This window comes from Tenebrio molitor, chromosome 2 (genome assembly GCF_963966145.1).
Source record: "Tenebrio molitor chromosome 2, icTenMoli1.1, whole genome shotgun sequence".
NCBI lineage: Eukaryota > Metazoa > Arthropoda > Insecta > Coleoptera > Tenebrionidae > Tenebrio > Tenebrio molitor.
This window is the reverse complement of record NC_091047.1, coordinates 27,547,873-27,574,116: the sequence shown is the minus strand read 5'-3', so window position 1 is coordinate 27,574,116 and position 26,244 is coordinate 27,547,873. Positions and strand designations below refer to the sequence as shown.

Below are 26,244 nucleotides of genomic sequence, written 5' to 3'. Positions count from 1 at the left end.
TAAAGCAGAACATACCTACTGCTCCTGGCTGAAGCAGCTAACAGTAAAGTCAGTTTGTGAATATTAAAAGCGAATTTTAACCGAGTGTTGCAAACTAATTCATTTAAATTTCAAATTCGTAATCCTCGATAGTGTACAGGTTTTTATCGGGGCACGTCTCTTAGTTTGTTGAACTCTATTCATTAGAAATGAATAAGATGTTTATTAAAGAAATTATTAGTGTTTAATCAGTGGTGACAGTGTACACGTTTCCTTCCTCAGTATTCCAATTGCAGAGGTACGAAATTAACATAAATTCTTTGGTAAAATCGAATAATATTATTTAAATATACTCGTAAGATCCTTAATTGTAAATTAATCATTAAATTAAATTTGGAATAGACGTCACTAAATTTATAGATTTTAATGAAAATGTATAAATTAATTAGTGTGAAAACAGTTTATTAGAAATAGGTTAGAATTATTATTATTTGACAGTATGTCAATTTATAAATATGGACGTTAGATTTGAACATTTAAAAAAGTTGAATGTACAGTTAGGGACACGGAATTTCGGGCATAATTTTTCTGTCACTTCAAAAAATTGCCATGTAAATAACCCTTTATTGTCAACGTGACATTCAAAAATCAAATTTTGAAAAGTATTTTCTGTTCACGTCAATCGCATGTCAATCATTGAGGTTAATAATGAAGTCTATTTTACATTTTTTGACAATATATTTACAGTGATGCCCGAAATTCCGTGTCTCTAACTGTACCTAATGGAAAATTAAATTGTTTAGTAAAAGCTGGCGTGAAGAGAAAATATGTTTAATTCTATTGACACCCAAACCTATGTCTTTCAGTAACATATTTAATTTAAACTGTAATGAAAATTGCAGTACTTGACAATTAATTCACAACCGTACTAGGCGGGTCTGGACATAATTCTTATACCGTGCGATCAACAATTATTTAGATCAAAGAAGGCTTTGAGATTTTGGACGTATGTTAACAAATTTTCTGGAATGCATGGAAGTATTTTTGGTTCCACATACCTGTTTCAATTTAAATTTGGAAATTTTTGCCGAAACTCGCTCAAACAGCCAACAGTGCTGCATGCCTATTTTCCGTTATTGAAAAAAGCATTACGAAAATAAGATTCACTTATGTTCTGAAATAAATACCATTGTTGTGTTAAAATTTGACTCATAATGACAGTTGTTTGACGTTTATTAGCTGAGTTAGCAAAGATACGAAAAATCTGACACTGTCAAAGTCATAACCGCCCCTTATCTAAGTAACTGTTAATCACTTAATCGCATCGTACAACCTTCATTACTTAGTGCTCCCACGTTCTTCATTATAGCAATAATAATAATGACGTGACAGTTTTCTTAACCGTCAAATCTAATAATTTATTTACTTGATTCTATGTTGTTTTGTTGCTTGTATGCTGAGAAACTTTTTGGAAACATTTTAATCCAAATCCCTTTTACAACATAAATCATTATTGCCAATACCTTATCATTTAGTAAATAATTTATATTTCAACTTCAATTTGTCTTTAAATAAATATAATGCAATAGATAAAAAAAATAATAAACATGATAGATAAAAATGTATATACAGGGTGTCCCAAAATGCGTGGAACAGCTTAGCAGTACGGTGTTAAGTAGTCATAAAATATCAGGTAAAAATGTTTAAAAGAATCTACCTTCTTTTTTGTAGAAAATATGGACCTCTTTGTTACACTAAATGTGACAACATTTAAAAACATTCCATTTATTTCAATAATCTGCCAATATTTCCTTTTTTTTGTATCCATGGAAATACAAAACAGCAATCAAGGCAATGTTGCCATACTGAGTTGTTCTGAAGAATTTTGAGGCACCCAATATACCTACCAAAGCTCGCTCAATTTTTCTTGAATTTTTATTTTGGAGTAAAAATTTTGGTTAAACTATTCAGTATAATATTAGTATATTATACACCAAGGTGAAGAAGTTCATGATTATAGCCAGAGCCCCAAGATTAGAGCCCGAGGCGTGCCGAGGGTTCTAAGGCGCGAAGTCTATAAGGGACTTCTTCACCGTGGTTTATATACTATTTTTTTCACTACTAGGTACGTTAAAACCCTTTCTGATAATAATTATTAATCAAATTATTTTGTCTGATGCGACGATCCGAGTTCTCATTTTTCAACGGTTGCTATGAAAATCGTCTACGTTAACCAATGAAATCAACGAAAATCTTTCGTTGCTAAGTGGCGGCTGTTCATTATTGACCTTGGTTAATAATGAAAATTATTATCAACCTAGGGAGAGAAATTCTACTTCTGGGGTCGGTTCGAGAGTCAATAATGACGCCTTCTGAGACTAGTAGTGAAAAATAGTAATTATACGCCAAGGTAGAGAAGACATTTTTTTAAGCCGAGGTAGTTTATTCCCCGAGAAGCGAAGCTTCGAGGGGAATAAAGAAGCGAGGGTTAAAATTGTCTTCTCTAGCGTGGTCTATATATTATTTTTTTCACTACTAGATCCGTTAAAACCCTTTCTAATAATAATTATTAATTAAATTTGTTTGTCCGATGCGACGATCCGAGTTCTCATTTTTCAACGGTTGCTATGAAAATTGAAAATCGTCTGTCTACGTTAACCAATAAAATCAAAGAAAATCTTTCGTTGCTAGGTGACGGCTGTTCATTATTGACTACTGGTTAATAATAAAAAATTATTAACCTAGGGAGAGAAATTCTACTTCTGGGGTCGATTCAAGTCTCAATAATGACGCCTTCTAAGACTAGTAGTGAAAAAAATCTATTATGAAGTATGAAAGCCAAAACAAATTTATCAAAAATTTACACCACTCTCCTCTACTAGCAGGTAAATGTTACTATGGTTTTTATTACAACTATTAATTTGTCGTTATCAATAAAATCCTTAGGTTATGATAAATTTAAATGAATGATTGTTTGCTTTAATGAAAAGAAATTATTAAATTATTTATTTCTTATAATCCTTTTAAATCTGGACACTACCTCATTACTTTCCCAACAATTAAAGATTTTCATTTAAAATCAACTGTTGATTTTTAATTTTTTTTAAATGTCTTTTTAGAAATATCTATATACATATTGTTAACAACTGTTGAAAAAACCGTACCTACAATATATTTTGCAAATTTATTAAAACTTTTATTATTGAACTTAATTTAATATTAAACTTATTTGTTTCTAAAAAACGGTAAACGATGAGGGCTTATGTTTATGTATGTCTGTATTTTTCAAAATTGACATTTTATTTAGGTAAAAGAAACCACTTATATCGTTATTTAAAAAAAAATACCTACGCTATTGCACTACTCTCGAACCGAACCCAGAAGTAGAATTTCTCTCCTACTGGTTAATAATTTTTCATTATTAACCCAGGGTTAATAATGAACAACCGTCACCTAGCAACGAAAGATTGTCGCTTATTTCATTGGTTAACGTAGACGATTTTCATAGCAACCGTTTGGAAATGACAACTCGGATCCGTCGCATCCGACAAAATAATTTTATTAATAATTATTATCAGAAAGTATCTAGTAGTGAAAAAAATAGTATATAAACCACGTTAGAGAAGTCCCTTATAGCTTTCGCGCCTTACATCCCTCGGCGCGCCTCGGGATCTAATCTTGGCGCTCTGGCTATAATCATGAACTTCTCCACCTTGGTGTATAATATACTGTTTTTCTATTATTTCTCTCTCACACATAATTTTCACAGTTTGTTTATTATTGTTACTACTACTTTCTTATCTGTTTTTACATATATGTTTGTGCTCTAAACGTTTGGTTAACTGCCGTTAACATTGCTATTATTATATTACTGATTTTGCACATTACCAGTGATATGATATGTGTTTGCTCTGGATCTTGGTTTATTTTATTTATTAGGTACTTTTTATCTCCCTCTGTAATTCTTTTCCTGCACAATTTATTTTACCTTTGCTTTAAACCATATCGTGTTCTTTTCTACATTAGATTAAATAATTATATATTTTTTTTTGCAGTACTAGGGAACAACACTTGAAAATGTTGTGGCTACTTCTGTGTGCAGTATACATTCCATTGGGACAAACTTTAGACAATGGACTCGCTCTTACCCCCCCAATGGGGTGGATGCACTGGCAGAGATTCAGATGTTTGGTTGATTGCGACGCTTATCCCGACGAATGTATCAAGTAATGATTTAAAAATCGAAAAATTGCCTTCATACTCTTTGTTAACTCTAGCGAAAAGCTATTCCGATCGATGGCTGATCATTTAGCAGCCGATGGATATTTGGAAGCAGGATACGAATACCTTATAATCGACGACTGTTGGGCATCTAAAGAACGAGATGATCAAGGAAGACTACAGCCCAATGCTACTAGATTTCCTAATGGAATCAAAGCTCTTGCTGATTACGTAAGTAACATACCTGCAGAGCTGTTATCACAAATTAGATACTTCTGTAACTTAAGTTATTTGTGCAATGATTGATCATGTGTAAAAAATCAAGAATGACTTACTTAATAAAATACGATTTGATATATGATATAATTTTTGTTCTTTAAAACATATACTTGTCTGTTATTCTACCTTATATTTTTAGGTACACAGCAAAGGATTAAAATTTGGAATATATGGTGACTATGGTACTAAAACTTGTGCTGGATATCCTGGTAGTCACGGCCATTTAGAAACCGACGCTAAAACTTTTGCAGAGTGGGAAGTAGATTATTTGAAATTAGACGGCTGTTATGCAGACATCGATGAATTGCAACAAGGTAGAGTTGTGACAGGAGAATATACTCGTAAACTGGTCTACTACTATACTTTTGTTAGGTTATATTGAAATGGGTAGATATTTGAACCAAACTGGACGCCCAATAGTCTACTCATGCAGTTGGCCAGCTTACCAAGAACCATTAGGAATCAAAGTAAATGCTTTTCTTTTAATTTAAACAAAACTTAGGTGACAGTTTTAGTCCAACTACACTGTGCTACAAGAAACTTGTAATTTGTGGCGGAACTGGGACGACATAGACGATACTTGGTCCAACGTGACAAATATTTTGAAGTGGTTTAGTGACAATCAAGATCGTATCGCTTCTTTTTCGGGAACTAGTCACTGGAACGACCCCGATATGGTAATTTAGAAGGACCTAACCAATGGAAATTTGTCGTACAGAGCTTAATTTTAGTTAATTATTGGTAATTTTGGACTGAGCTACGAACAAAGCAAAGCGCAAATGGCAATCTGGGCCATCATGGCAGCGCCCTTAATTATGTCTGTTGATTTGAGAACCATCGAACCGAAATTTAGAGATATTTTGTTAAATAAGGAGATTATAAGCATTAATCAAGATCCTCTAGGTGTGCAAGGACGATTAGTGTCAACCGTACGCTACAATATTCTTGTTTTTGGTTAAGATTATATTTTCTCTATACAGGTTAAAAAAATCGATATTTGGACAAAACCAATTCTACCAAAGGACGAAAGTGGTGCTACGTCTGCTGCTATAGGTTTTCTGAGCAACAGAGTAGACGGTTATCCCTACAGGCTGAATATTACTTTGTCGGATTTGAATATTACTGCAGCGTCACAATACACTGTGAAGGTGAGAGATGTAAAGTTGATTGCCTACGTGGTCGTTGCACTTTTCGTTGGAAAATTATGATTCATTAAGTGTTAGTGTTTTCTATAATGACAATGAGTCATAAAATACTTTCAACCTAATTTTAAAAAAAAGTGCATATACGTGACAAAAGATAAAAACAAAAATCAAAATGTTTAGAAAATCTGTTATTACACTTTCAGCTTTTTGGATCTAGAAACTTATTATCAAAGATTCCGTTTAGTAAAAAATATAATTGATTTAAACCGGAATTACGGTGAAATATTCTATTCTAATTTTGAAATGCATATTTAAAATCTACTTGGAAACAACTTTATCCGGTTTAGATTCAGACTAAACTAGGTTTTTAGTTGATTTTAAACCAGTTCGTTAACAGCAAAAAGACTGAAATGCACAATCAATAAACAACCAAAACATTGTGCAACTTTTAAAATTAACATTTTTAATTCATAATTACATAACGCACTGACTTAAGAATGTGTTATTAGATCTTACATCCTTTGATTTGATTTGATAAATTTAACTTTTTCACTTATTTGAAACAAACTGAAATTGTGATTAGGGTGGAATAGAAAAATTGTAAAAACAATTTGTATTTTAATGCAACGATTTGAATTTGTGGTAATTAGAAAAACGTCACTGTCAATGCTAACACAGTGCCATAAAGAGCCTAATTTACACACGAACGAGTTGAATACAACGTTTTTTCACTTAATTAAAATGATCATAAAGAATAAAATCCAACTTTGAACAAACTTCATTATCACTTGGACTTAAATTATCTTTATCCAGCAATACAGGATGTAATAAAATCCTGCCTAATCGTAATTCACAGAAAGAGATTTTTTTTAAAACTGCTTTGATTATCACGCTTTTTACAGCGTAGGTAAAGATTGTTCAAAAAGTTTGTGGTCAATTGGCCTCAAGGAGATTATCTCTTCTTTACTCTTCGAACTTCGAACCTTGAATGACCTGGTACTGCTTTTACTCCCTTTAACGTAACAGGCAACGGTATCATTTTTTTTTTTTGCAAAAAATTGTTGTTTTCTTTGTGCGACACGATCGTTTTTACTTTAAATTAATTATTACAATAATATCAAAATTAAAGTGAGGTTATGTATCCGAAGGAGATGTCAAAGCATATCAACTAAAAATACGACCTGATTGACCATATATTTTTGTGAACGCTCGTTATAACTGACATTTTCTTACTCCTACAAAATATTCCAGCTTTTTCTTCCAAAATGTGTTGAACATAAAAAAGCGGTTAGTTAACATTCAATAGTTTTTTGATTATTAAAACCACCTGCTTTGTTAAATGTAAATTTCCATAACAAAACAATCAATTTGAAACAATAGAAAGCGATAAAATGCAACCACGACACATCCATGGTCAAGGTTTATGTGAAAATAAGAATCATATTAAGATAACATACTTGGAGAAAAAGAATAGGATTAACATCAGGCGACACAAAACAACAATACTTGTTGTCTATATTTTTACAATAACAAGTCACGTCTCATGTCAGCCATGCCATCAGATAAAAATCCTTTCTTTTGACTGGTATCTCGTTATTCCTGAGGCGAGGTTAACTGTTAAAAATAGTAAATTTTTACTTTTTGCAGGATATTTTCGAAAATACGACAATCACTATTTCACCAAGCGACGAGATAATTGTCCGGGTGAAACCCACAGGTGAGTGTTTAAAAAACATAATATTAGATCAGGTTGTACGGTAAAAGAAAGTGTCTTCCTATCATCTTCAAATATTGAAATGAATAGAAAGTAAAACTGCGATTGGAAAGTGACAACCTCATTCATTCACTTTTACGCGGAGCTGTTCGCCAATGCAAAAATATTCCGAATTTCTTTTCCAAGTAAAATCTGGGGTCTAAGCAGGGACTGTACAAACAAATAACAATAAGAAAAAAACCGTCATAAAAATGAGAGAAGGGAAGCAAAAAATATTATAATTTGCCACATTTTAATTACTTCAGCAGTTTTATGAAAGAAGACTTTGTTTTTCCCTGACTTGTGGTATTTCCGTTTTTTTTTTCAGATTTTTAAAAAACTTTAATTCCCAATTAATACAACGAATCCAACTTTTATTTTTTGTTGCATATTTTTAACCTTGGTTTAAATTTAAATAACATTACAAAAGAATTTTTTCATTAGTGATTAAAGCAGAATTGAGTATAAGAGATGTGACTGAAAATAATACTGCTTTCCAATTTTCTATGACTTGTTTTGACTTCGCCAGCTACAAAAGATTAAGGCACCTTCAAGTAACGTTATTTGAACGGTAATTACCATGGATCTAAATCATAGCAACTACTGGCCAGATAAATTTACTTGAAGCTGAATAAACCGGGCCTAAATATAACGAATAATTAATACAATATAAATGTTTATTATTAATTTAATCCTAAGGTGCTGAATGAAATCTAACATTATTTTTGAGTGGCCTAGAAATTTTATTAATTATTAAACGAACACAGAATCAAAGCCTAAAACCACCTTCTAAATAGATATGTATAGAAAAAACTGATTTGTAAAAGATTAAAACCAAATCAGACTACTCCACTATCAAAATGACGTTTGTCATTGCTAATTATAAGTAGCTAGTTCATGGTGATTGGTCGTAATTACGGTAGATACGTCAGTAAATATTAATAAGGATGTGACGTCACAACAAAAATAAAATTTGTAATTGAAAAATTCTATAAAAAACTGATTTGAACAGAAGTGGAATTTAACCAACATAAGATCATCGAAATGAGGAAAGCCACGGTTATTTTTACTAAATTTCTCTAATTTACTTTTAAAAGCATGAAACGGCAAGAGTTTTTAATTATTAATTAGTAATTATAAAAGAAACTTAGTAGGTTGATTTTATGAAAAATGTTTACCTTTTTGACGTTAGGAATAGTACATAAAATAATAATGCATAAAATTGAACAGGATTCGTTTGTAATAAGTATGAATATTTTACCAATTATTCTTCTAATTTGGTATTAGAAAGAAACGCAAAACAATTTAATTTTAAACAAAAATATACGGGGTGATCAAATAGGACTGTTTAAGTTGGTAACACTGAATTGTATTTTAAATTGTATAACAGGAGTAACTTTCGGTTGTTGATGGGTTGTCGTTGTTAATGCTATACCTACATCAGATATTTGTCAAATAAACCAACAAAACATACCCGGTTGCAGTGTTATAAATAACCGAAATATAAAATTTTCTTAATTGTACTGCCAACTTAAACAGTCCTTTTTGATCACCCGGTATAATCATTTTTTAAATTACTACGATTTATTGAAAAAAAATTGAGATGAAAACAAAAACTTAATAAGTGATTGAAGCACTGACTAAAATGTATCAAAGTCGAAGTTATATTCATCATAAACTAGTACCTAGTTAATTTTTAGTATTTATAAATATTCAAGGCGTTTACGTACGTCAGTAAGATTTAATCGAGGATTTAATAAATGATATTGGACGTAACAAGATTTGAGTTTCTAATTAAAAATTAGATAAAAAAAACCGGTTAAACAATTTCTGAATAGGTATATAATTTTTTTTCAAACGCCATTTTCACTTTGTTCATTTTTATATTTGAGATAAATTGCGGCCTTGTAGAGGCAACAAATTGCCAAGCCAGCAAAATAATTGTTGCTTTAAAAATTGCTTCAATTTTTAAATGGATTTTGGAAGAGATAATTTAAACTAACGATTTTGACATATTCTTTTTTATTTTTCGCCATCAAAAAATTGAAATAATGAATTTAACGTAAAAACATAAACAATTAATTATTAACACTTTGTTGTTGTTTTAAATTTTATAAGTTGGTCGGTAAAATCTAGAGAAATAATTTGTCGGGTATTTCCTTTCAATTCTTATGTTTATTGTTCTACATAAAACTACCTTTTCTAAAACCTAACAACTACCTATTTCTAAATTAATGAAATGTGGTACAGCAGGAATTGATTTTGTAAATACCTAAGCAATTTATAACATGCAACAATTAGTGAAGCAACACTGTTCTACTAATTGCTCTACATCTTCATGTTCTTAGAACGAATATGTGGGGCTAAGGTCTGCTCTGTTTATAATTTTTCCAGATAATAAAAATCGATACCGAGAATTTGCATCAAATTTAACTTGCGGAAATGACTCGAGATCTTTCGTGAAAATTTCTGTTTATTATTTTAATCGGACGAGTGCTTCGGCTTATTATTTCAGGAGATGAAAAAAGACGTCACAACATTGTTGTTTCAATTTTTTCCGCTTTCCCAACAAACTTTTAATACTCTAACCAGACAACGAAAGAAATTTATATTGGGGACACTACACGCTTACTGTAGTTCTGGTAATGACGATTAAATATGTTGGGTTTTTCCTCTTCGCACTCATCATCCGCATCGGTTCTAACAATTTGTGTAATGCACTCCGAGAAATTGAATATAAATAGAACATTAGGTATTCTTTAAGTTAACAATTTAGTTGTACGTCCGACAATAATTATATCACGACCACGATTTCACCTCAACCTTGTTCCTAACAAAATAACTTTTACTTCCAAGTTTGTGGGTCAAGTTCAATGAAAACTATTGACTGGTTGACTGGACAAAATCTTCTCTAGATGTAACTGTGTTTGCAGGTGTAGTGCTTCTTATTGCCACGCCCGTCTCAGGAAAATGAAAATGCAGACTTTCAACATTATGACGTAGATTGTATTGTGACATTCAGTAAATAAAAATTCAAGCAAGTTTGTCTTTTTTTCACATACCCTTAAAAATTCAATGAAAAATGTGTTTGTTAGTTATTTTTTCAGTATGCGCATAAAGCAGTGCTATTTTTTACAAAGGAGAAGTTTACACACACGAGCGCAGCGATTAAAACAGTGCTTTCTTTCCAAGTTGCGTACATAATGTTTTGCAACATTATTGTCTATCTAAAAGAATAACATATGTATGTACCGTGGCACCAAAGAGCTTTTTCATTCGTAGTGTAATTAATATTGTTCTCACTAGGCTACCACATTATAAACAAAAATAGTTTCGATGTGAAATAAACAGAGTGGCAACAAATACATTGTTTAAAGGTAACTGGCAAGTTTTACAGTGTGAAAAATTGTTTTTTGCCAAAACCAAACACCAAAGCAAGGCTGGCTCAACTGGTTTATTGTTGAAGTATTTTTATCAAAAATAAAAAAGATAATAATAACCCACTAGTTGAAATTCAAAAAGGTATATTATTATACTCATGTCACATCGTGAGGAAGTTCCTTAACATTGACACAGAACATAATACACAACAAAGTCAAAATGTGGAGGCAAGACGCCGGTAATTATGTTGATAAGCACTGCACTATTACTTGATAGTAATATCCGTAATAGTGTATGTACTCCGGCAAAATTGCCGTGCCGCCGGGTGGAGGTGGGATAGACCCACTATAGCAAATATAAAACAGAAGTCTTTACATGGGAGATATTTTAAAGAACTGCAACAACCAGAAATTAATATTCAGGCTTCTCATGCATGGCATAAAAAATCAAATATTCACCCTGAGAATGAGGGTTTTATATTTGCAATACAAGATCGTGTTATAAATACAAGAAATTATAAAAAACACATATGCGGTTTACAATCGATCATCGATTTGCGGAACTGAAGGGGAAACCATTGAACACATCATTTCTTCTAGCACCGTTTTGGCTCAAAGCGAATATAAGAAACGTCATGATATATTCGCTAAAATTATACACATGAATTTAGCTGTTAAATTCAATTTATTAAAGGATACACAACCACATTATATTTATAAACCAGAAAGTTGTTCGGAAAATGACAATTACAAATTATATTTTGATCGCACAGTTTTAACTGACATTCAAATTCAGCATAACAGACCAGACATTATTATTTTAAATAAACAACAAAAGCAAGCATATCTTTTAGATATAGCTGTTCCAAATTCTCATATTATATCACAGACATATAACACAAAAATTAATAAATATTTAGAGCTCTCCGTTGCTATGAGAAATCTTTGGAGTTTAGAAAAAAATTCTATTTTACCACTTATAATTTCAGCAACGGGAATAGTACCGCAATCTCTTTTTAAAAATTTTAAAATTCTGGATTTAGGGAACACATTGGTAGTTGAAATTCAAAAGGGTATATTATTATACTCATGTCATATCGTGAGAAAATTTCTTAATATTGACACAGAACATAGTACACAACAAAGTCAAAATGCGGAGGCGAGACGCCGGTAATTATGTTGATAAGCACTGCACTATTACTTGATAGTAATATCCGTAATAGTGTATGTACTCCGGCAAAATTGCCGTGCCGCCGGGTGGTGGAGGGTTAAGAAAACCCATACCTACAAGGAAAAAAAAAGGTTTTCCCTGGAACGTGTTATAGGTAGAATGATCTTTATGTAAAATAACAAAAACAAAACTACATAATTAAAATTCAAACCACAAAAATATAGATTTGGCAACCGTCGGCCGTCAGCATCTAATGAGGATAATGATTTTGCTTTAGATTTTATAGAAAAAAAAACTTGTTCATGGGTCGCCGGAAGAATTTTTTAAGTAGATCTACAAATTGATCAATTAAACCAAAACTAGCTTAAAATATTACTGACTTTATGCCGATCACGAAAGTGAAAAAGGTTTCATGTTGTAATGATCTAACTACATTACTTCTTTCCGCCAAATACTCGAACCTGCGCAAACTGAAACAAATGTGGTCGTGATCGTCATTGAAGCGGAGAGGCCCTACGTTGTGATTTTCTTTTGGTGGAAAAGGTTCGGGATGCAAACGATGAGGGTTCCAGTTCGAAGAGTGCCGCAAAATAAAACACACATGTGTGTGATAACCTTGATTTTCGGCGAACAAATGAAACGAATCCAAAATTATCGCGGACCAAGTATAACAGAGTAAAAGTAAATTAACTAGCTGAGGCCATTGCAAAAACAAACAACAATATTAATACAGCAACATTTAAAACAAACAGAACGGGTACATGACAACAAAAATGGCAAGTTAAAGGTTGCAAAAAAAAACAGTAACAAATTTATAATGCCGTTATCACAGGGACGGATAAAAACCATCTCCAAAACCGTATCCCAGGTATTACTCATATTTTACAATTCGATTTATGACAATTCCAAGTTTAATTAGTAACTACGCGGTCAAGGTACGCCGACAGGAACTTAGAGCTCGGGGTAACAAACTCTTGGCCGCGAGGGGACTCAGAAAAATAATCTGAATCGGCTTCAGACCAGCGACGTTTCTAGATACTCGGGTAAATGAACGTCGGACAATTTTACCGACCAAGAAAGAGTGATAGAAGCGTTCGGGGCTGTACGATGAGCATCCCAGAGCCGCATCGAGCAGGGCTTAGGTCCGCCTTCCCCAACCAACCGTTTACCGATAAACCATGAGGTCCCTAGAACCGCGACGGAGGTTCACGTCAACATCCCAGAGCCGCATTGAGCAGGGCTTAGGTCCGCCTCCGCTAACGGCCCTAACTAACCGTGGCCTCCACAGAAATTTACTAAATAACCCCACGACTTCCTGAATCGTCTTGAAAACAAGCGACATTTATAGTTACTCGGGGTATCGCGTGTGGGACTAATATTTACCGACCAATTCTGAGTGATATAAGCATTCCCCAACCAATCGTTTACCGACAAAACCCCGAGGTCCCTATAACTGCAACGGGGGCTTCACGTCAACATCTCAGAGCCGCGTACAGCAGGACTTAGGTTCGCCTCCGCTAACGGCTCTACGTGACCGTCGCCCCCACAGAAATTTGACTAAACAACCCTGCGACCTCCTGAATGTCACCTAGCCCCCATAGGATCGTACTTGCAACATTTTAACTTTAACTCATCCGAAATCTAGCGGTGGTTAGCAGCAACACAAAGAAAACCCGAGTTTAATTCAATAGAACAAAGCGTAACATTAAACAATGATAAAATTCAACAAAACAAAGCGCAACATTAAACAATGATAAAATAAAAAGAGAACAAAGCGCGACGTTAAACAATGATAAAATAAAAACCGCTTTAAATGTCACGAATATAAGTAACACTACAATTACCTTACCTAATATAAATTATTGTCTTACAAATTTCTTTGTTCACTTACATATAATACATTCTACAAAATTTATATCAATAGCTTTAAATTCTGCGCTTCTAATATATTAGTTTATTTAATTTTAATGAGTTTAATTGGGCCCAATTTACACACGAACTCGTGGGCCTTTAAAACACTCGTTTCACTCGCGTTTTAAAATTATCCACTCGTGGCAAAAAAACCTAATTTACACACGAACTAGTTGAATACAACGTTTTTTTAATCGACGAGCCCAAATCGCTTAAAATCTTGACGTTTCGTTTTGACAAGTTGTGACATTTATCAGAATCCGTTCATACAGGACAAAATTCTCAAATTCTGACAGTGCCAAACAAACAAAAATTTATAACATCATTACCTAAAGCTGTAGCGCTCCATTAAGCTTACAACAATTAGCTGATGAACTTTGGACTAAAGTGACGGTAAGGGTACGATTATTCATGTTAGCAAAGATTTACTATCGCGTTCAAAAATAACTGGGACAGTATGTTAATGTACAGTTAATTTCAAAATTATAGAGTACACCTAATTTTCTGCAGTGTGAATTGCACTTACATATTTTTGTCAATGATCAATGTCAATTTTGACAAACAAAATGCCTAATCTAACCGAAAACGCAAAAGTGCTCATTCTTTCCAAATTAGAAGAAGGGTGGTCGATCCGGAGGGTAGCACAGGACTATAACATCGCGAAGAGCACTGTACAGAGGATAAAACAGACAATATTATGGTATGGTTCTAAAATATCAGCGACATTTTATATTGTCAAACTTACCTAACCTATATAAAAAACATAACGCTCAAATTTCAAAAAGGCATCTTTACATGTGGAAAAAACTATAATAAATCGACTTCTTGATTTTTGAGGTGTACTCGATAATTTTGAAATGAACTGTAGATACTTCCAAACTGAATGAGTTTGAATGAGTTTTGGAAGTGTCTACAATAACACACTGTACAGTTACGACCACGGAATTTCGTCAGTTATTTTACTGTCAATTCGAAAAAACTTGTGTAACCTAAGCTTTATTGTCATTATGATTGACATTCAAAATGTTTTTGACAGAAATTCTGTCACCCACAATAAAAACACAGGCCTACAAAACAAGACTTATTAATCGATATTTTGATTTTGATAACTGATTTCGTATAATATTGAAGCCCTGATTACAAAAATACTCTTTATTTTTTTGTATCATATCAGGTTTTTTCACAATAAAAAAAAGAGCAATTTATTTAGGAAAATAAGATGTTTATAATAATTCTTGGTTAAAAATCTAACTAAATTTTTTATTCCTTATGAGAATGGCATCTTTGACGCTTTGTGAGGAAACTTCTTTTAATTAATTGTCTGCTGTATGTTTTTTTTTGCGTACATCGCGCTGTAACATCCAGCAAAAGTCTGCCATCATTGATACGCTCCATCTTCCCTGATATCACCTCTCCATTGGTTTTATATCTTGGTCAAAACGTTCCCCTTGTTCCTCGCTGACAACACCAAGATTTTTAGGAAAAAGATTTAAGTGCAGAAATTAGAAGTGCACTTTCAAACTCATATTACATCCCAAGATGTGAAAATTTTTAAACATAATTCTTACAATATGTTCGTAGTCTTCATCTTTGTGATTTCCAAGCAATTTTTCTTAAATGCCGTCCAGGCATTCCTTTCAACAACATTCATAGAATTTTGAAAATCCTTACCTTTGTACAAAGATCTTATTTGAGATCCTATGAATTTTGGCATTGGAGATATCTGGAAACTTTGTTTATAAATACTTGAAACATTGTCGATTTTTATCAAGAGCCTTTACAAATTGCTTCATCAAACAGAGTTTGATATGCATTGGTGGTATCTAATACGACTTTTTTAAGCTACAAATAAATTATTTTTTATTGTTTCCCGGTACAAGTCTAGTTCTTAAAGGCCACTCCTTTTGAGTTCAGTGCTTGTCTCGTGCCCGGCTGTCCCACTCGCAAATAAAACAAGGAAATTTCGAATATCCATATTGTTGTCCGATATTACAATATCGAAATTTTGAATTCATTCATTCATTCTAGGTGAACATTCCAATTTTAAGAAAAAACGAGTTGTGAAAATACTAGACGTGATGGCGCAAAACCAAAATCAGTTTCGTAATCAGGGAATCGAAATTGTTCAAAAACTGTCAATTTTATGCAAACATCGAAATCAGTGTAGACTGATTGACAAATTAACATCCATGTCAAAAATTCCAATGTGGGGTTAGAAATATACCAGGTGTTCACTCTCAAAGTCGAACATAGGCAAGTAACATTGTGCATTCAGTTTATATGGCATATCATATTTGAAATCACTAAGATTTAAATTAGTATTCTAAAATAAAAACAGCATCTTTAACCGTGTTTTTAACATCATTTTAAGCGCAATAATTTCATCTTTCTGCTGATACAATTACCTTAGCTGTAAGTTGAATTGGCGAGCAGGAATCAGCAAAAACGTTCAATACAATGTTAATTGCCTATGTTCGAGTTTGAGAATGCACAGGCTGTATAAAACCTGTTTTACAGCTAATGTCTGTTGAATGATAACGACTGACGAATTTCCGTAGCCGTTACTGTACCAGTTATTTTTGACCACGATGGTACTTTGAAGCTTCACAGAAGTTCAATAATTTTAAAATTTTGAGGAAATAAATGGAAGTCTTCGGAAAGTCGAAGAGGAAGAATTGTTTGAGTAACAGGCACAAATCTTAGTTGATAGATAAATGAAGAGACCCAGAAAGGGCAAAACGATGAATGGGTTGACAAATATAAAATCTTAAGTGTATTTAAACTTGGGTGATGAGTTAATTTTAAGTTGTCTTTATCTGCTTGATTGTTCTACGAAAGTAGAAGTCTTCAAATGAAGTAACTTCAGATGCATATTACCCTGAGAAAAAATTAGATTTCTAAAGGCTATGGCAACCTCTAGATCATTCCAAAACAAATAATTTTGTGGTCTAATTTTGTAATATTTCTTGCGTCTGTAAGATTTTAAATAGAATTATTATATTCGTCTATTACATTAATTGATTGCTTGGTACAAAAATAGTGTCAGTATTTTTTCAAAACTTAACTTCAAAAAAATAAACAAAGCAGGTAATACTTTCAAATTATTTAATAAAAACTACGCTTTTTTGCTCTACCACAAGTAATTGAGAAGACAATGGACATACGTAAACAATAAAGTTATGTTAAATTAGATTTATTGCCGAGTAAGTCTTTTATGGTGGCATGTCAAATCTGTATTTCATTAAAAATGTGCAATAATTAAACGAGCATGAAAAAAATTTTAAATTGCACCAAACATTTTAGGTGTGTTCATTTGCATCATTTTTTTATACATATACAGGTGTCCTCAAAATGCATGTCAAAAAAATTCGGTAGTTGGTGACGGTGAATAGAAGTTAAATAAGTACAAAAATGTTTTCTGGTAAAAGTTTTTTTGTTTTTGAGATACATGTAAAACATTGAAAATTTGCTCGAAATTTCCAGTACGCTACGGAGTTGAAGTATTATTAAATCTTTTTTTGTTCGACACTGTCTAATTAATAATTAGTAATTGGACCTTTTTTGGCACTCGTGGGCCCATTCATGCCAAAAAAAAGCCCAATTTACACACGAACTCGTTAAATAAACTACTATTTTCTCAATTACTTCAACTCAGTAGCGTACTCGAAATTTCGAGAAGATTTTCAATGCTTTATATCTCAAAAACAAAAAGACTTTTACTAGGAAAACATTTTGTATTTAACTTCTATTCATCGTCACCAATAACTGATTTTTTTGCATGCATTTCGAGGACACCTGTATAATCAATGTAAAATTAATTTGACGATAGTTCCATCACAAGTTTATTTCTTTGAATTATTCTTTTACAGAATTTATTATTGACTATTTCTATCATAGTTGTTTCAAAACTTTCAACCAATCATATTCCGTCACTCAACAATGAATATAAAATTTCAACTGGAAAAATTAATCTAATCAAAGTTTTGCCAGATCCTATGGTCCAATGAAATCGCAAAGCTAGAGGTATGGTCTAATGAAATCGCGAAGCTAGAGGGTTTTCAAATGGCAAAATGTTTGTCATAGTAACAGGTCTAATATGAAAATCAAATAAAAAGTCAAAAATTTGTCTAAAAATAATGAACAGAAACGTTTTTATTCATGAAATAGTCCTCCGAATACCATTTGTGGTAAAATTTTGTCTGGCAAAATTTTACGATTGATTTACTCGAGTTTGTTGCCAATTTATCTCGTGACATTAAATTTTTGAACAACGTTTAAGTACATTAATTTTTTCTAAATATTTTTTTTTGTAAACGTTCTCGTTAATGAGTTAAAATTGTTTAAAAATTTCCACAAATTTCGCTACCCTCCACTGGAGATCACGCTACCTGGTCGACAGGGATAACTGGCCAAACAAAAACAGTTAAAAGTCTACTGCGAGTATTTGACAAATATCTGTGACGATAATAATTTAAATAATTAAATTGTCGGCATGAAAAATTTTGTGGATTACACGTCCAGAAAATGTTTTGCGAGTGCTCGTGTTGCTTCCCGCGGCTAAGCGCCTTGGCTACGCAATACCACTCACACTCGCAAAATATCATTTTCTGGACTAGTTATCCAAATAACTAATTATTTTAAATCTGAGTATGTGAGTATAGAGTAGGTAAACAAGGAAAATCAGAAGTGGTTAAAATGAAATTTAAATGGTGGGGACAAGTATTCCACTTCATTATAATTAATAATATTAATGTTTTTTTTTTTAATACACTCCGCGACAACTGATTAGCCTCACCCATAAAATACAGATTTTTTCAAAATTTTGCTGCTAATTGGTGTTATTACTAGACTCATTCAATGCATCAAGGTGGGCAACGATTGGTTTGGAAGACAATTTGTCACTTCTGACAACTTAGAATTAACTGCAGAATTTTTTTCTCCAAAAGAAGTATTTTAATCGCCACAACTGATTAGCCTCACTAATTATACAGCGTGATCAACAAGGACTGAAGCTGTTGGCAGCAAATGACGGCAAAATATTCCCAAAGTATGAAAATTTTTTGTGCGTCAGTGTTGGCACTTGCTGCAAGTTGTGAACGTCAAAAAATGTAGGTTATGTTACGAGTTGGTTTTAAAACACGATACGTACAAAACGGCAAAAAACGGTATAAAAAGTAATTAGCTGTACTTAATTGAATGGCCCACTGTTTCGATATTCATAAAAGCGACAGGCCGTGCCCGCATGCCCGTCCTGAGAAACAGAAACATGTTTTATGCGTTATTATTTTAGAGTTGAAAGTCTGCGGGATGCAGGGATTGGATCCGGGAACATTTGAAAGGGTGGAACTTTAATTTCTTCTTTAAAATGGTTAGGCAACTTCCATTCCATATGACAAGCCTGTAAAGTAAGGAAAAGGAATGACGGGATTTTTAATGGTAAGGATTATTAGGCCCTGCATTAAACGTGCCCAACAAAGAACTTTGGATGCGTGTGTTTTAGATAAGAATTACCTGTTTGGAATGAAAGCTTTCGCACTGACTTTCGAGGGCTTTGTTCATTCTACCTCGAACATTCTCAACTACATCTGTAAGTGTTCTACCAGTAGGTTTTGCCTTTTTCACATCACCTGTTAACGGTAACGGTAACGTTGCACCAATCTCGTGCAATGCTGCGTAAACGCAACTAAGGTAACAACTGGCTCGGGGAACATTGAAATTGGTGAAATGCATCGTCCGTGCTCCGTGGAATACTGCCAACCGTTAGCAGCATCAACATTTCAAGTCTGAAAGTACGCCATAGTCATACCAATAAAAATGTCTTGCTCTAGTGTAAAAACCATTTTAATTAATAAATTGATACAAACATGACACTTGATTTTGAAGTTTGAATTTGCCCGTCAAAATTGACAACTGAAAATGTAATGCTACCAACTTCACTGAAATTTTCATCATGTTATCATTGTTGCCAACAGCTTCAGTCCTTGTTGATCACTCTGTACATACATACACGGGAAGCCGGGATAATGGTGTGAGGCGCAATTTCGTCTAAAGGAGTGGTGCATTTAGAAATTTTAAATTGAATTCAGAATGCTCAGAAATATAGGGATCTTTTGATATGGGTCAAACCTATAATAGAAAGAACCGGTGGATGGCTTACCATGGGTTTTCCAACATGACCATGCTGCAGTCCATACTGCACGCGTGGTTAGAGGAATAAAATATTAATGTGCTCGAGTGGCCTAGTGTGTCACCCGATCTAAACATTTTAGAAAATGTTTGGGGTTGGCTTTCCAGACAGTTGTATGGTAATTGGTAATGGTCAACAATATCACAACGTAGGGCAGCTTACCAATGCCATACAGGCTGCCTGGAATACCATAACCCAAGGATACCTGGATTCTTTATTTAATTCTATTCCAAATAGAACCTTTGAAGTCATCCGCAGAGGAGGATGTCACACACACTATTGATGTTAATTTTTTTGTAGTTTTTGTTTATTATTTTATTTGTTATTGTTTTTAGTTCCTGTTTTACTATTAAATTGATTTAACTTAACGAATATTTTGCTTTTGTACTTAGGTTGTTGCAGTGAGGCCAATGAGATGTCGCGACGAAATGGACTAAACAAAAATTGAGTTGATTTTTAATAATTAAAATTTCATATAATTTGATAATGTATAACAAAACAAATCGAACTCACTTCATAACATGCAAACAAGCGGAATTTTGGAGTGAGGCTAATCAGTTGTCGCGGAGTGCATGAACAAAAGTGATTTCCATTTATAGAAATTAATTGGATCTGTCTTAATAAGTTGAAAAAATGTTCATTAACGATGAACTTTTGTCCTCTTTACCTATTTTGGTATAAATAGATATTGATCTTATTTTAACTGGCAATTGTTACCAGTGATATTTCACAACATACTCGTAATGTGTCAAATTAAACAATATTATAAGATAACACTTAGAAAAATAAGAAAGAGAGAAAAAAATGTCGCTAATGACACAGAAGATCGACCAAACCTTTAAAAATTCTATAAAAAAAGAATCAATTATTTATTTCCAATGGTTCAGGAGCTATACATTTTTTTTCGGCCTCCGTCTAGAAACCCCGCTTTTTTGTGAAAAAGATGTCATAGGTCAAGAACGATGACATGTGTTGACAAAAGAACGCCCTAAAATGAAAATTTTACGTAGAATCCAAATTTGAAATCAAAATGGATCCTTTCCATTAAAAAAAAAAAAAACAAAGATAGCGTCGATTTACGGTATTTCCGGAAGTGTCATTTTGAAAATATTCTATTTGAACTTCGAGCAGTCGATTACCTATAGTTGGATACTAATTTTCATATTAATATACGATTTTGGGAAATCAGGAAGTTTCTAACGAATGGCCTACGTGAATCGGCCTGTATACCTACTAATGATTATGGACTCTAAAATTTTGATTTTAGTCTTCTTTCTATTTTTTTTAGACCGTAGAAACGCATTCAATCTTTGAATTAATTGCTTTGCCTGTACTATTCATCCATTTACTGGTAACTCTGTCTTAATGTTTCCCTCTCTCGATATTTTTACCCCTAGATACAGTTGCGGCCACATGAAACTGGGCAGCAATTTTTTCTATTGTAAATCGGAATTAAATATTAAATCACCTGAAAAATCATCTCCTATACTAAGGACAACGTAACATTTTATCTGCCCCGCCCATTTCATTTTCTTAGTTACCAATCAAATAGGTTGTTAAGACGATCTGATTTACACAGTAAAAATTTCTGACATTCGGATTGTCTTAATGACATTTTATTTTTTAGAACCTAAAACAATAATTGTGGATTTGACAGCAAAATTCTAACCTTAACTTTTTTACGTGGCAAATGTGATGAAAAAATATACAGATTGAATCTGGCTTTGATTCTGATTGGTCAATTTTAGTGGGCGGAGCAGATAAAAAGTTATAACGGCAATACTATAGGAGATAACATAAAAAACTATTTTTCAAATTGACATCATCCGTCACTGTTATGTTGTCCCACAGGTATGGGTATCAGGTTACCAGAGAATCTTTCATTTTAAAAGCCTTGTAGTGACCCAGTTTAAAATTTAAATTTAAATTCCCGGTACCGCCACCAGAGCGCGCCAAATATGAAGGTACTAGCGGCTAAGTTAGGAACTAAGGGATGGGGTTGGCAATCCTGGGGAGAGCAGAAATAGAGCGGGTGTTAAGCTGTCTCTGGCGCGCGTGGGTGAAGGGGGTGGTTCACTTCTGTTTGGTTTTTCAAAAAAAACACACCGTGCGAAGAGCGATCCATATTTCAAAATTTGTATGTTAAACCTGAATCAATTACACCACCGTCCCGAGTAGATATTTTGTGTCTCCATGAGGAATCCGTTTTTTTAAACTACCCCGGGTAATTTATCTCACGTTCGTTGTCTTTTTTTTTGGACCAGGACCACGTGGTAATGGTATGTTGTAGATTTCATTGTGTTGCATGGTGTTTCTTTTGAGAAGCGCCCATTTGTTAATTTTAAGCGTTATCCTTTAAGTTTCTCCCGGAAGAGGTAAATTTCAGGCAATCCGTTAATTTCGAAAATTAGTAGCCGTCGTCCGAATCACGTGCGCCCATTTTGTTTTTCTTTCGCTAACATTTTCTAACGGCACTTGATCCGCCATTTTTCGTTTTTCATTGCCAGCGATTATCGTATTCGTTATTTATGTTGCTTACTTATATTTGTGACATTTAAAGCGTTTTTGTTTTGTTTTAACGTCGCGCTTTGTTCTCTTTTTATTTTATCATTGTTTAATGTTGCGCTTTGTTTTATTGAATTTTATCATTGTTTAATGTTACGCTTTGTTCTGTTGAATTAAACTCGGGTTTTCTTTGTGTTGTTGGTAAGCACCGCTAGATTTCGGATGAGTTAAAGTTAAAATGTTGTAAGTACGATCCTATGGGGGCTAGGTGACATTCAGGAGGTCGGGGGGTTGTTTAGTCAAATTTATGTGGGGGCGACGGTTATGTAGGGCCGCTAGCGGAGGCGAACCTAAGTCCTGCTGTACGCGGCTCTGGGATGTTGACGTGAAGCCCCCGTCGCAGTTATAGGGACCTCAGGGTTTTGTCGGTAAACGGTTGGTTGGGGAAGGTGGAACAGGCCTAGCTCTACGCGACTCTGAGAAGCTCATCGTACAACCCCGAACGGTTATATCACTCGAAATTGGTCGGTAAACATTAGTCCGACCCGCGATACCCCGTCACTTTCTTGACATTCAAGTAAAGTGTAAATAAACCTTTAGGAATCGTAACCCCACTTGTCAGTTTGACAATCAATTTAAACTGTTTGAAGCTCACATATTCCAAAAATTCAACATGAATGAACAAAATTAGAGCAATCGTACATAGATAACCTGAGGTAAACGTTCTGTGTTGTAGAAATGACAAAATCATTTTGAGTTTTGAAATTTACCACCCGAAAAATAACGTTCATAATCAAGACGGTAATCATGATGACAATAAAGTACGGATTACAATTTCTTTTTTTTTGAATTGACAGCAATGACGGCCAAAATTTTTTGGCCGGCATAGTACTTATAAATGTCGCTTGTTTTCAAGACGATTCAGATAATTTTTCTGAGTCCCCTTGCGGCCGAGAGTTTGTTACCTCCAGCTCTAAGCTCCTGGCGGCGTACCTTGACCACGTGGTTACTAATTAAACTTGAAATTATCATAACTCGAATTGTAAAATATGAGTAATACCTGGGATACGGTTTTGGAGAGGGTTTTTATCCGTCCCACTATTATACTTGGTCCCCGTTAATTTTGGATTTGTTTCATTTGTTCGCCGAAAATCAACGTTATCACAGGTATTTTTCAATAAAAGGTATTTTGCGTCCCTCACATGTGTGTTTTATTTTGCGGTACTCTTCCAACTGGAACCCTCATCGTTTGCATTCCGAACCTTTTCCGCCAAAAGAAAATCACAACGTAGGGCCCCTCCGCTTCGACGACTATCACGACCACATTTGTTTCAGTTTGCAGAGGTTCGAATATTTGGCGGAAGGAAGTAATGTAGTTAGATCATTACAGCCTGAATTACCAAAATTTATATTTGTACAGATGACATAAAATGTCAATTTAGTGGTCGCTTTTATTTGGCCGCAACTATACAATAGTATATTAAAAGACAAGTTTCATAAGACCAGTCTTGAAGCACGAATTCAAGATTAAAAAACGAGTGGCGTAGCCACGAGTTATTTTAAAGAATGAGTGCTTCAAGGTCTTCTGAAACGAGTTTTTTATACTATTTTTTCTAATTTGCCCTTTTTAAGCCGTTTTTAAACAAAAATGTTTACTTTCCTCGATTTAGGGATTTTCGTGGCGGTTGGTAATGTCTTAATTTTAAAAGTGAAAATTTGATCAAGTCTTCAAAGTCGCCTTTTGTTTTATCCAAATTCTGTCACAAAAGACGAATATGAAAGATAACCTTTCATGTACGCCCGCTGAAATACGTGAAATTCCCAAAAATACGGTCGCGAATTTGTTGCTTGATAAATCCTGATAAATAATTCTTTGCACATTTTGTAATTTAAACTGACACGCATGACGAATCAAGCTTTGCCAACCTAAAAATTTTTGTAAAATGTTCCGTGAAATAATGGCTATAAGGACATCCCAGATGATGACGTCGCGTTCGTTAATATGTCTATTAGAGAATCAAAATGGAGGCAAATTGCAAAAAGATTCATGATGAAACTCAAAAAACCTAAACGATAAAAGTCAAACATAACCTAGAGTGACATAAAAACTTAACTTTCAAATTATTATGGTCGTACGTCAAAACTGCCCACCAAATTTGAAATTTTTCAGCGTTTCCCAAACAAATGGATTCCTTTGATTTTCTTGTAACCATTTCTTGTAAACCATTAACATTTGTATAGGGCAAATTGGGTTATTTTGCCTTCTTTTAACACGTACTACCTCAAGTTAAAATATCTGCACAACCTTCAAAGTCAGACTGCATACTTATGTCCCTTAAAAGTACCGTGAACTTTTCTTCGAATTCTCCCTTTTCATTTGAGTTAATATCATTTGTGGGTGCATATGCTGCGGTTATCACCATTATACCGGGTGGGGCATTGGCTAGGCGCAGGCGAGAAATCGGGACTTCTAATTAGATAAAATTGTCGAAAATTTTCACACTTACCTGGGTGAGGTACAATTTATAATTTTTTGGTAATTTGTCACTTACAAACAAAGCCAAAAAAAAAAAAATTAAAAGTACCTAAATTTCAACCAAAAAATTTAATTCTGATTTTTATACTGACCTACCCAGATTCACTTCCTATAATTATATACGAACCACCAAATTAAATGGTTGTTATAATAGGTTACATAATAGGCTACAAAACGGCTTAATAAATTCACGTATAGCTCCAAGGGCTTCAAGACTAAACTGTCAAAAATTTTTTTTTTCAAATGGGATTATATACTTTTTTTTAGTAATTCTGATTGAGATTTTAATTCTGAAAACAACAATGTAAATATCACAAGTATAACTTCACATAAAAAAAATAACACTAACTTTTGAAACAAATGACGAGCACCAAGAGAAAAGCTATCAAAATGCATTGCGTGACAATGTAATAACCAAATTAAGGTAGCTGGAAAAACAAATGACAAATAATAACATGTGGGATTGCGCAGATATGCCGCCAATGTTAGCGCAAAATGGAACATAGACGATAGTTGCGTTTTTTACATTTTTTTTTGTGAATTTTTGGTATTTCAGTGTATACTTGTGATACATTGTTGTTTTCAGAGTAAAAATCTCTATCAGAATTACTAAAAAAAAAGATGTAATTCCATTTGAAAAAAAATATTTTGACAGTTTACCCTTGAAGCCCATGGGGCTATACTTGAATTTATTAGGCCATTTTGTAGCCCATTAACAACCATTTAATGTGGTATACAAATAATTAAAATATTCCGATAAATAACGGAGTTATGGATGTGTCTTCTTTTTGGGGGACAGCTTGTATAACGGGTGACTATTAAAATTTTCACTTAGGGTTGGCTATGGATCAGTTATAATCAGTTATAAACTCGTTCAAATGAGCACAATTTATTTTTAAATTAAGTTATAATATATGTAATAAGTTATAATAAGTCAAATAAGTTATACCTAATCAATTATAAACTCGTTCAAAGCCAACTCCAAGTGAAAATTATAATAGTCACCTGTTAGTAGTTTATTTAACGAGTTCGTGTGTAAATTGGGCTCTTTATGGCATGAGTGGACCAGTTTAAAACGCTAGTGAAACGAGGCCGAAAGAGCTCAGTTTACACACGAACGAGTTAAATACGTTTTTTTGTTCGACGAGTTTTGTTTGACAAGTTGTGACATTTATCA

At 33.4% G+C, this 26,244-nt stretch overlaps 1 protein-coding gene across 1 annotated transcript; it reads left to right on the top strand.

Moving 5' to 3' along the window:
• Window positions 1–27: 27 nt before the first annotated feature.
• On the top strand, window positions 28–10,419 carry LOC138123265 (alpha-N-acetylgalactosaminidase-like). The gene is made up of 10 exons (XM_069037885.1): window positions 28–277; window positions 4,035–4,205; window positions 4,257–4,431; window positions 4,619–4,793; window positions 4,852–4,946; window positions 4,995–5,156; window positions 5,211–5,408; window positions 5,460–5,627; window positions 7,272–7,341; window positions 10,311–10,419. The coding sequence occupies exons 2-10, from the start codon at window positions 4,057–4,059 to the stop codon at window positions 10,349–10,351; spliced, it is 1,233 nt and encodes a 410-aa protein (XP_068893986.1). The 5' UTR covers window positions 28–277; window positions 4,035–4,056; the 3' UTR covers window positions 10,352–10,419.
• Window positions 10,420–26,244: the final 15,825 nt, after the last annotated feature.